The sequence below is a fragment of the Schistocerca cancellata genome, chromosome 7, assembly GCF_023864275.1.
Source record: "Schistocerca cancellata isolate TAMUIC-IGC-003103 chromosome 7, iqSchCanc2.1, whole genome shotgun sequence".
NCBI classification, from domain to species: domain Eukaryota; kingdom Metazoa; phylum Arthropoda; class Insecta; order Orthoptera; family Acrididae; genus Schistocerca; species Schistocerca cancellata.
This window is the reverse complement of record NC_064632.1, coordinates 235,639,818-235,652,014: the sequence shown is the minus strand read 5'-3', so window position 1 is coordinate 235,652,014 and position 12,197 is coordinate 235,639,818. Positions and strand designations below refer to the sequence as shown.

Below are 12,197 nucleotides of genomic sequence, written 5' to 3'. Positions count from 1 at the left end.
CCAGGGCCACAGATTTATAGCTCAACAAAGTAAGGTCGCACTGCAACTCGCAAGGGCTCCCAGATTGTCCGTAATTTCCTACGCGCCGCGTAATCTGACACACTAGAGAAAATTTACTGCTTCTGTTCATTCATGGCTACACGCAAGCTAACGTGTTCTCGTAGATAGAGTATGTGCTAAGCTGGCTGTGAATGTGTGCTTGCGAGTGGAATTTCCTTCTCTCCTCCAGCCGTATCCGTACCATCTAATAAAGTTCCCACAGCTTGTCAACCACCTGGAATACCTTTGCCGGTCTTATGTAAAACGGAAACATCACTCACTGTTTAGGCCTTAGGCCTGTTCCAACTGGTCGACTGCTGCGCCTACGAGGCAGTACGAGGAACGATTTACGATCGTGGGACATGTGAGCAGCATGTCACGTATCTCTTCAGCCGTTATTGCCAATAGACGAATCCTGCTGTTTATTTATTGAAGCAGCTCCTCATCTGGCCTCACGAGACAGTGTGGACGACATTACAGCCCTGCTGCCACAGAACAAAAAATCCTGGGAGTCATCGGGAATCGAACCAGAGTCCTTCCGCAACGAAGCCAGCGTTCTGTCCTTTTCTTCCTTGTATTTTTTCTGCGAGGAGATCGGTCCTGAGAGGATGTCACGTGACGTCTTTCAGAGTGTAACGTTGACACTTTCTTGAGGATTTTTTAATTGCAGAGGCCAGTTCGTGCACAACATTCTGGACCGGCAACATTTTCGCGTTATGACGGTAATAGAGGCAGCATGCCTCAATAATTCTGCAGGGGACTTCCAACGACTTGTTGAGTCCATCACATTTCGAGTTGCTGCATTACGCTGCGCAGGAGGCCTGGCACGATATATGGAGGTATCACATGACTTTTGTCTGCACAGCATATAGGAGAAAAGAAAATATTTTGTACTGTGGGCATTTGAACAAATTTTGTTTTAGTCTCTTCCCTTCGTATACCATATCTATCAATAGCTTAGCTTATCGACCCATCACAGAGTTTATACTCTCATGAGCGTCTACTGTACTCAGAATATTAACGGGAAGCCGGCCGCTGTGGCCGAGCAGTTCTAGGAGCTTGAGTCCGGAACCGCGCTGCTGCTACGGTAGCAGGTTCGAATCCTGCCTCGGGCATGGCTGTGTGTGTTGTCATTAGGTTAGTTGCGTTTAAGTAGTTCTAGGTCTAGGGGACTGATGACCTCAGATGTTAAGTCCCATAGTGCTTAGAGCCATCTGAACCATTTATTAACGGGAAACTTATACTAATAATTTTTTGTAAGGACTATAATTTTCTGAGCATTTGGCAGTAAGAGAACTACTCCCTTTAGTCCGCATTACACTGCACAGATCGTGCATTAACACACTGATAATACGATGTGTACCGTCGAATACCGTCGAACTACTGTCGAGTTTGAACATTACCCAGCAACTAACAGTTCATACAAACTTGAATGTTTCGTGATCTCTTCATAAATTTTCTGGGGCAGTAGTCCCTAGTCCGCCGCCAGTCAACAACACGGGTGATGCAAGTGTGCATCGAGAATCTTCTCTGCAGTTGTCACAGATGAAGATTAACTGCCTCCTCATATCAGTACCGCACACAGCTCAGTAAGGCAAGAAACTTCACAAGCTCAACGAATCGCAGTCCGCCGTGTTCAACGAGTTGTTCCACGTAACTAACTAGCGGTGCTGAACGTTTGCTCCTTGCAGCCTTTTACTTTTAGACTTGTACGTACTGTTATGTACTAATATCTCTAGCCAATAAGTAGTGGGCTTCTCACAGCTCTATGGTTTTCATAGCTACAGGATAATGAGCAGGAACGGATCTTTGTACGGCAAACCACGAACGGTAGATTCGACTCGTATGACGTTAAAGTGGTGTCCCTTGTACTGCACCACCTTGCTGGAATAGTCTCTCTAGAATGAACGTGTCGACCGGCCGCTGTGGACGAGCGATTCTAGGCGCTTCAGTCCGGAACCGCGCTGCTGCTACGGTCGCAGTTTCGAATCCTGCCTCGGGCATGAATGTGTGTGATGTCCTTAGGTTAGTTAGGTTTAAGTAGTTCTAAGTCTAGGTCTAGGGAACTGATGATCTTAGATGTTAAGTCCCATAGTGTTTAGAGCCATTTGAACCATTGGAATGAACGTGTCGAATTGTTTTCAGTAAGCCTTTCATACCGTTCAGTGTTAACTGACGGAGTCAAGAGATTAGTGCGCACTGCAGATGTTGGACCTCACACATGTTCAGAACCAACAGCAGAACCAGTAGCTCGTTGTTGGCAACTAAGATCCACTGTAGGAAACGTTGATTGGCATACGCGAACTTGTCCCTAAACTCGAAACTATTAGTAGTCCTTACTGTGATTTATTTGACCAAGAATACGTGTGTCAGGTCTTACATCGTTCGGGAACTCAATTCAAGAAACAAGATACTTATTTGATTTATTATAACTCCAGTCTTGGATCGCAATGTTTATTTGTAATCAGGTTATTAATTTCCTAGTTATTACCTAGAGAGGTATAAACACGTAGAGAAAGCCTAAATTACAAACGGACTCCTAACTATACGAATATAAAGCAAAAAATAATGTAAAACAACTATTCAGAATATCCATACCTGAGTAGAAACTTAAAAATACATTACATGTGATGGTGTAGTGAAAACCATTTGCCATTTCTGCTTCGAAGAACTAATAATACTGTGGTATGTAAGGAGTGCCACTGAAGCATACATACTGCACATGAAGAGAGAGACTTATTCTGTGGTGCAGCGGCAAGAAAAGTGCCTCAATCCAGGCACGCTAGATGTCGCCGCTGCACGTCCGTTTACATGATTCAAAGAAGGGTGGTTGTGACTGGAATTATAATAAAGCAAATATTTTCCTGGATCACTGAAAACTTCCTCGTGACTATATCACACGCACTGCTCCCTTTTGATGAGTCCTAACAGTTACGCTCCATTGAGAGTACTGCACCCGTAGCATTTATGAGCTGAACACCTCTTAAAATAAATTGTGATACCCCACAAACTATTTTGTTTTGTCTGGTATTTCAGGGCATTAATTCTCATAGTGACTTATTCCTAGACGACAGGTGGTTACGCGTGGAAGGTGAACATAGGGAATATAATTTAGCAGGACAACATGCATTTAATGCTATGATATTTGTACTCCGGCTCGTGATCACTTAGTTCCTTACACTTGGCAAGTCCAAGGAATTCTGTAAGCTGACCCCTCCGTCGGTGATTCTGACATGTGGCTGAAGAAAGTGTTTACGTAAAATAAAAGCTCTATTTCTTGCTTGAGTAGAATGTAGCGTAAATGAGTTCTGTCAGCCATATTTACACTGAAACAACGCTTGCAGAAGCAGAAACTTAGAAAGTTTCTGTGGCTCCGAGTAAGAAAATAGCAGACCTTCTCGTAGGCGAACACCGAGTGATTCACATTTGTTTACTGATGGACTATTTGGGCGAGTGTCCACAGCCTACGTACGCTGCACGTTTAGAGCACGTCATCGACATTCGCTTTGTGGGAAACAACTGTTCTAGGATTACATTAAAAATAGTTCCCATCGTAGGTTCTGATCAAGGTTTTCGGGAGGTTTCCCTTGATTGGAAAGCATATGCTGGAACTGGAAACCCTTCCTAAATATTCCCCAATACTCACCCTATTAGCTCATCTTTCTCTGATTCTCCACTGGCTCGTAACTTAAACATCCCGTTCTACCTGTAGGGGTAGGAATGAAAACTATTAATTTTTTTTTTTAAGTGACTGGTTGAGATTTGACGTTGCACAAAATTCCATCGTACTGAATGCTAAATGCTACACATAATGGTTGTTGCTGATGACTATCATGAAGTAGCCATACCCAAATATTACGTTGTCCATCATTCTGAGATTGTCAGTACACTCGCGACACTTTGCACTGAGAAATGGCGAAAGCCTAGACAACATCTGGCTCATAATGGTCCACTTATGTAACAGCCATTGCTGTGATCTGGTTCCATCAAAGCTGACCTTTCCTTACAGTTGGCAACCCAGTCATCCTTCATGGTAAGTAACTAAACACTCAACCCAAATGTTGGTCCAAACATCACGGTGCTTTGGACATGGCCCCACTGGAGGTGGTATTCCACGCATTTCCAGCATTTCAACTGACTTGTCCAGTCAGTTTACCATAGACTCCGTACCATGGTGCCACTTGGTATTTTCCGTATCAACAAATCATTTGGCAGGAGTGAAGAAGTGGCAAGTGACAAAAAATTCAATGATCAACTGAATATTGAGCATCATACCTTTGGGTTTGTGGTTTGACACATAGTTCCTCACTGGGCCACACTTACTTCCAATAAAAAAGACTAACTTAGATTGGTCAGCAGAGTTTGCTGTTCTTTTCATTTCTATTTGGTTTCTGCTGTACAGCTATGTAGACGAATTGGTTAAGTATCCCAAGTTTTGGATTTTTAGCCTGACACTAAGTCAGCCACCAGTCTGACAAGCAATTGAAAAGCTTTGTTTTTATCTGGGCTTCATTGCGATCTTTGCTATGTTCGTATACTGCCGAAAATAAAATCCTTTCGTTATTATTTTCTGGCTCAATTCTTTTGCCTTTCTGGCTCGTTTTCCACTACGTTCCAGGACATTACATTTTATCTGTCACCATATGCTGAATAGTATCTTAAAATTCCCACACAACTGATGCGATAGAAGTATTTTTCCGAAGAGGAAAGTACGTGGCTTAGGAAATTGTCAGTCGACGTTTTATTTGTCCTTAAACGGTCCCCTTAAGCTCTAGAGAGCAGCCAAGTGCGGCAGCAGCATGCAGAGTTAGAAGTGAGTTGGGTCCTACCGGTGAAGCCCGGACTGAGGTCAAAGTCATACGTGAAGTCTGCGTCGTCGCCCAATGGACCGAACGCTCCGCTCTCTACAACACACGCGACAAAAGTACGCTTTTAGCTTTGCAACAGAGAAGCATGAATCCGAGTGTCAATAGTCAGCCAGGTGATATACAGTAAATGATCAACCAGCTTGAAATTGTAGTCAAAGTTTGCCCCGTAGTTAGCAGAATATTACGGCATTCATCCACTCTTAACTTTTGTGACTAAAACTAATGCCTCAATTTTGCTTTAGGTGAAACACTAAAACGTAAACATTAGCTACGTCCACAGGCCGTGAAAGAACCATTGGTACCGATCGAACACCGTGCCATCCTCCGCCAAAGGCCTCATTGGATGCGGTATGGCGTGGTGCAGCACACCGCTATCACGGTCGTTGTCAGTTGTCGTGACCTGGAGCCGCTACTTCTCACTCAAGTAGCTCCCCAGATGGCCATTCCAATCCTCCCAGCAAGGAAAAAATCCCTGGCAATACCGGGAATCGAACCCGGGTCCTCCGAACGGCAGTCAGCCGCGCTGACAATTTAGGCGGAAAAAATACTAAAATACTTGCTGTCAAAATCTCATTTTTGCTATGCTGAAAACTGCAAGAAAGGAATTGTGTTGATTCTGAGTACAACAGTCTTCCTTTATTTCTTTCTTTTGCTACTGCCTTTATCCCGCATTCTGCGCACGGTCGGCAGGCTTAAGTACGGAACTGGCATGGTGAATTTTAAGGGGTGGCCGGATTCCCTTCCTGCCGCCACCCCATACCCCCCGGGACGGTTGTAGTGTACTCCAGCTATCTGAGTCTAGTGTAAATCGTGAAATAGTGTGAATGTGTTTCAAATGTCTGCGAGTCGTGTAACTGAGGTGGGGCGTGGGGACCAGCCCGGTATTCACCTAGTAGGATGTGGAAAACCGCCTAAAAACCATGAATCACCTTCCTGCCCACTCAGAGTCATAGACTATGGTGTGCGACTGCGAGCAGAGTGGATTATTTTTCGCATTTGGTGGTGGTCATTAAGAGAGCAGGTGAAATTTCGTACATATTAATCTGTAGCGAGGTCGCTATGTTGATATTAACACGATGAACATGACCAGACACTACAGTCCGCCCCGATAGAGGAGTGGTCAGCGTGACGGATTGCCGTGCTACGGGCCCGGGTTCGATTCCCGGCTGGGTCGGAGATTTACTCCGCTCAGGGACTGGGTAGTGTGTTGTCTTCATCATCATTTCATCCCCACCCGGCGCGCAGGTCGCCCAATGTGGCGCCGAATGTAATAAGACCTGCACCAAGGCGGCCGGACCTCCCCTGCCAGGGGCCTCCCGGCCAATGACGCCAAACGATCATTTCCATTTACCAGACACTACACGGTTTTTTTACATGTAGTTAAATAGACGTTCTCGAAATCCATACTCTTTTGTAGACTTGCATCATGAAATCCCACAATGCATTAGTTCGTAAAAGGTCTATGCAAAGTTCACTCAGACACTGTTACTGCACAGTGCTAGATCATTGTGTCTGAACAGCAATTCAAGGCTCTCCATGAGTTAGTCGTCAGTGATATCACCGTGTATAAAACACACATTGCTTTGCATCTGTATACTTTTGATCAAATTCTATGTAGATCGTACAGTCATTCGTACAGCTGCGTCCATCCTGTTTTATGTTATGAACGTACGCTACAGAAATAAATCTCAATATTCCGGTGAGTCCAAACTATCCCTCAATTCTGATTATGGTGATTTAATTCAATGGGAAATAAGAAAAACTCAGAAACTCTGAATTTTATCTGAATGGAAAGATCCTTTGCTTAAAATTCCAACAGCGCGCTGTTTTATTGTGCTTGATATCATTGGGAAGACATCCTCTGTCTCCTTGCATCGAAAGCAGAGTATGTAGTCAATTATGTGGGGCCGCTAATTTAACGTGGAACGTTAACCATTGTGCCACTGTTTATTTGCTTTGCTTGAGGCTTATGTACCAGAAAATAATTCTAGAATCTACTGGAGTTCCAAATAAAAAAAAACCTGACCTCAACCAAGCCATTTTCTGTAGAAATACTATTTGCTTCGTCAGCGGAGACTTGATGTAATTTCAAGCAACATTGAACGAGCATTTTAAAATAAACATTTCTGCATCCAACAATAAAACCAATGGAGTTGTTCGCATGTTATCGATATTTGTTCACCGCTTATGGTTCATATGAAAAGTATCTTTGTTTTACTGCGTTGTGGCGATGGCCAAGGAGGACTTTAAATGGCATCTGGGAAGTAGCGTTGAGTTCAGTAGGGATCAGTCTGTGTGTAGGCTTTAAATGAAGGCTGTTGAATAGGTCGCTAGAATAACTGGTCTCTTGTTGGTCAAAAATTCTTATTTATTGACGTGTTTCGGACCCAGCACATCATCATAATATCTCAGACTGGTCAGCTGAGTACTGCTGCTAATGGCTGATACAAGTGACTCCATACTGTATGTGAAGACTTTTCTTTTTGTGTTCTAATGACGGGCTGAACTCGAAATCCGCTAATAAATAAGAGTTTTTGGGCAGAAAGTGACCAGTTATTATAACGACCTTTTCAGCAGTGGCAAAGTCCCATTAGGGAATTAAGTCTCAAGTTGCATGTAACGTTACATACGAAAAAAATATGATTAGGAACAATGTAGGAGGTTATCGGTTATGTTGGAATATATCTGTGGTATTAATTGATGACTTTCGCCTCTGTAGCTGAGTGGTCAGTGTGCATGACTGCCAAGTGGAGGAACAGGGTTCAGTTTCCAATACTGCCACGGATTTATTCTTGGTGATGCCAACTACTGGGTTACTTGAGTGAGAGTAGCGATGCAATTGCCGCTCTCTGACACTGAATTGTTCGTAAGGGCCAGATTATGGCAATAGTAAGTACTTTGTACTGTCGTTAGAGGTAAATGTTAGAAGAATCCTGCAGGCATCCGAGCAGACCTATCGAAAAGCACCACGGTCACAGCTGAGTTTAACGATCTGTTTCGACGAACAGAACATCATCAATAGCATTACATGTCCCCAATTCATCAGACACTGCGCAAAGGTTTGTGATTTAATCCAGGATATTGGTAGCCAGTTTAGTGACCAGGAACTGGTCATAAATTTTTATTTATTTGTTAGTTGCTTTATTTACAAATCACCTACATCCCAGAAGCTACTGCATTCAGTGTTTCGCCGTTATTATTAACATCCAAAATATATTAATAATTTTCTCTCCTCCTTTTATAAATAGTTCAAGGTAAAACACTGAAACTATAAATTAGTAACTCTTACCTGCGACGAAATACTGACGACTATTGTCTCCTCCGCCAGGATTCAAACTGGATACTTTGTGTCAAGCAAGCCTCACTGCAATACCAAATGTTAGCGACCAGGCTGTGGAAGTGAGCCAACGGCCAAAATACGAAAAGAAAGTAGCATCCTACTTCCAGATATACATATGAACCTATCTACATCTACATGGCTACTCTGCAAATCACACCTAAGTGCCTGGCAGAGGCTTCATCAAACCACCTTCACAATTAATGTCTATTTTTCCACTCTCGAACAGCGGAAAAACGAACACCTGTATCTTTCTGTGCGAGCTCTGATTTTTCTTATTTTATTATGATGATCGTTTCTTCCTATGTATGTTGCCGTCAGCAAAACATTTTCGCATTGGGAGGAGAAAGCTGGTGCTTGAAATTTCGAAAGAAGATTCCACCGGAACGAAAAACGCCTTTGTTTTATTGATGTCCATGTGAAATTATATGTACACTGTACAGCTTCCTTACCTCTGAACTTCGTTTTTTCCGGTTTAACATGAACTCACGTGCGTTATGGTATTAATAAAGGAAGATTATCTGACACATTCATGCAGTTTCAGTTAACGTTATTACCACCATTTTACCAAACGTAAATTCTCTACAACTTCTGTTGAAAACTTCGTGCAATTGTGTGGAATTTAAGAAACAAATTGGGCCAAGTAGTTAACAAATCAAAAATTTTCGTCGAGCGGAATGGCCGCACGGTTAGAGGCGCCATGTCACGGCTGGCACGGCCCCTCCCGCCGGAGATCAGAGTCCTGTGTGTGTCCTGGGTGTGTGTGTTGTTCTTAGGGTAAGTTAGTTTAAGTTAGTTCAAGTAGTGTGTAAGTCTAGGGACCGAAGACCTCAGCAGTTTGGTCCCTTAGAAATTCCCACATATTTGAACATTTGAAAAATTTTACGAAATTACTTCTTTGCTTCTCTGGATGTTCTGGAAATCTACTGCAGATACATGTCTGGGTCATGTTTTATTAGTTTCACCAGATCAGTAACAACAAAATAAATGGAAATCGTGCTTTACTTTAACCTCGTACAGTTTTGTGATGGCTTCATATTAGCGAAGTTGCTAAATTTCAGGCAAAATCTTTTATTAACCTTAACTCCGTAATCAAACAATTGCGGACCTGTGTTTATATGAACTTTTTTCTTTCGTTTTACTTGTAGAATAACATATTAAAATATTTGCATACCTTCGTGAATCACCCTGAAAGTTACCCTACAATCTGCACAACGGTACCAGTGCATATATTCCACTGTTAGAGGCATCAGGAAGGTTTCCGCTTGCAACTTTCGACTCGCTCGCTTCCGGTAGAGGGACCCTTATCTCAAACTGATACATTAATCCTACTCCGTCATCTCAGAAAGTTTGTAACATCATCACGGAATCACTCCCTGTAGCGTCGTTGGATGACATTTCTGGACATGGGTTCCTGTGTAAAACATTATCTACAAAGTCCCCTCTACGGCCTCTAGAAGCGTGTAACATGATTTGTGAAACACTCTGTAGATAAGGAGCAGCTAGGTATCTATAACACTACCTTCGTGAACACCAAAAATCACTTCTGTTTTACTCGATGACTTTCCGTCAGTTACTACGAACTGCGACCTCTCTGACAGGGAATCACAAATCCTGCCGCGTAAATGAGACGGTATTCCGTAAGCACGCTTTTTTATCACAAGCCGCTTGTGAGGTATAGTGTCAAAACCCTTCTGGAAATCAATTTGAAATTCTCTGTCGATAGCAGAGCTTGTTATGTTTCAAAAGAACGTTTTCTAATACCGTGTTGTCTGTGTGTTAATAGTCTGTTCTCTTCGAGGTAATTAAGATGTTCGAACACAACTGATGTCCCAAAATCCTGCTGCATATCGACATTACTGATATGGGCCTGTAATTTAGTGGCTTTCTCCCATTGCCTTTCTTGAATACTGGTGTGATCTGTGCAACTTTCAGTCTGTATGAAATTACAATGAAGTGAATACCCTTAGCTGCATACAGCCATTGATATAAGTCAATGGGGACAGTTGAAAATGTGTGCCCCGAGCAGGAGTCGAACCCGGGATATCCTGCTTACATGGCAGATGCTCTACCCATCTGAGCCACCGAGGACACAGAGGATAGTATAGTGCAACTGCAGGGACTTATCTCTGGCACGCCCCCCGTGAGACCCACATTCGCAACTTACTGTCCCGCACTATATTCGTAGTGCCCCTGCCCATCATACTCATTACTCGCGGATTTACTGCCGATTCAAAAATGGTTCAAATGGCTCTGAGCACTATGGGACTTAACTGCTGTGGTCATCAGTCGCCTAGAACTTAGAACTACTTAAACCTAACTAACCTAAGGACGTCACACACATCCATGCCCAAGGCAGGATGTGCGCCTAGAACCGCTCGGACACTCCGACTGCCGATTCCCGTAAGAGTTCGGGCACTGTTTGTGCATCCGCACAGAAGAAGATGGTCAAGTGGCCGGTGAGCCTCAACTAATATATATATATATTATACAGGGTGTTACAGAAAGGTACGGCCAAACTTTCAGGAAACATTCCTCACACACAAAGAAAGAAAATATATTATGTGGATATGTGTCCGTAAACGCTTACTTTCCATGTTAGAGCTCATTTTATTACTTCTCTTCAAATCACATTAATCATGGAATTGAAGCACACAGCAACAGAACGTACCAGCGTGACTTCAAACACTTTGTTACAGGAAATGTTCAAAATGTACTCCGTTAGCGAGGATACATGCATCCACCCCCCGTCGCATGGAATCCCTGATGCGCTGATGCAGCCCTGGAGGATGGCGTATTGTATCACAGCCATCCACAATACGAGCACGAAAAGTCTCTACATTTGGTACCGGGGTTGCGTAGACAAGAGCTTTCAAATGCCCCCATAAATGAACGTCAAGAGGGTTGAGGTTAGGAGAGCGTGGAGGCCATGGAATTGGTCCGCCTCTACCAATCCATCGGTCACCGAATCTGTTGTTGAGAAGCGTACGAACACTTCGACTGAAATGTGCAGGAGCTCCATCGTGCATGAACCACATGTTGTGTCATACTTGTAAAGGCACATGTTCTAGCAGCATAGGTAGAGTATCCCGTATGAAATCATGATAACGTGCTCCATTGAGCGTTGGTGGAAGAACATGGGGCCCAATCAAGACATCACCAACAATGCCTGCCCAAACGTTCACAGAAAATCTGAGTTGATGACGTGATTGCACAATTGCGTGCGGATTCTCGTCAGCCCGCACATGTTGATTGTGAAAATTTACAATTTGATCACGTTAGAATGAAGCCTCATCCGTAAAGAGAACATTTGCACTGAAATGAGGATTGACACATTGTTGGATGAACCACTCGCAGAAGTGTACCCGTGGAGGCCAATCATCTGCTGATAGTGCCTGCACACGCTGTACATGGTACGGAAACAACTGGTTCTCCCGTAGCACTCTCCATACAGTGACGTGGTCAACGTTACCTTGTACAGCAGCAAATTTTCTGACGCTTCCATTAGGGTTATCGTCTACTGCACGAAGAATTGCCTCGTCCATTGCAGGTGTCCTCGTCGTTCTCAGTCTTCCCCAGTCGCGAGTCATAGCCTGAAATGTTCCGTGCTCCCTAAGACGCCGATCATTTGCTTCGAACTTCTTCCTGTCGGGACACCTTCGTTCTGGAAATCTGTCTCGATACAAACGTATCGCGCCACCGCTATTGCCCCGTGCTAATCCATACATCAAATGGGCATCTGCCAACTCCGCATTTGTAAACATTGCACTGACTGCAAAACCACGTTCATGATGAACACTAACCTGTTGATGCTACGTACTGATGTGCTTGATGCTAGTACTGTAGAGCAATGAGTCACATGTCAACACAAGCACCGAAGTCAACATTACCTTCCTTCAATTGGGCCAACTGACGGTGAATCGAGGAAGTACAGTACATACTGACGAAACTAA

General features: G+C 43.6%; 1 protein-coding gene across 3 annotated transcripts in view; it reads right to left on the bottom strand.

Moving 5' to 3' along the window:
* The window catches only part of LOC126092137 (collagen alpha-1(IX) chain-like), a 362,152-nt gene that overhangs the window by 270,899 nt on the left and 79,056 nt on the right, over window positions 1-12,197 (bottom strand). For 2 of the 3 annotated variants that reach the window (XM_049907597.1, XM_049907598.1), the window contains exon 2: window positions 4,869-4,943. The exons of the other annotated variant lie outside the window; for it this stretch is intronic. In XM_049907597.1, coding sequence (XP_049763554.1) covers window positions 4,869-4,943 — 75 coding nt within the window. The remainder of the gene's footprint in view (window positions 1-4,868; window positions 4,944-12,197) is intronic. 3 annotated transcript variants of the gene reach the window in all.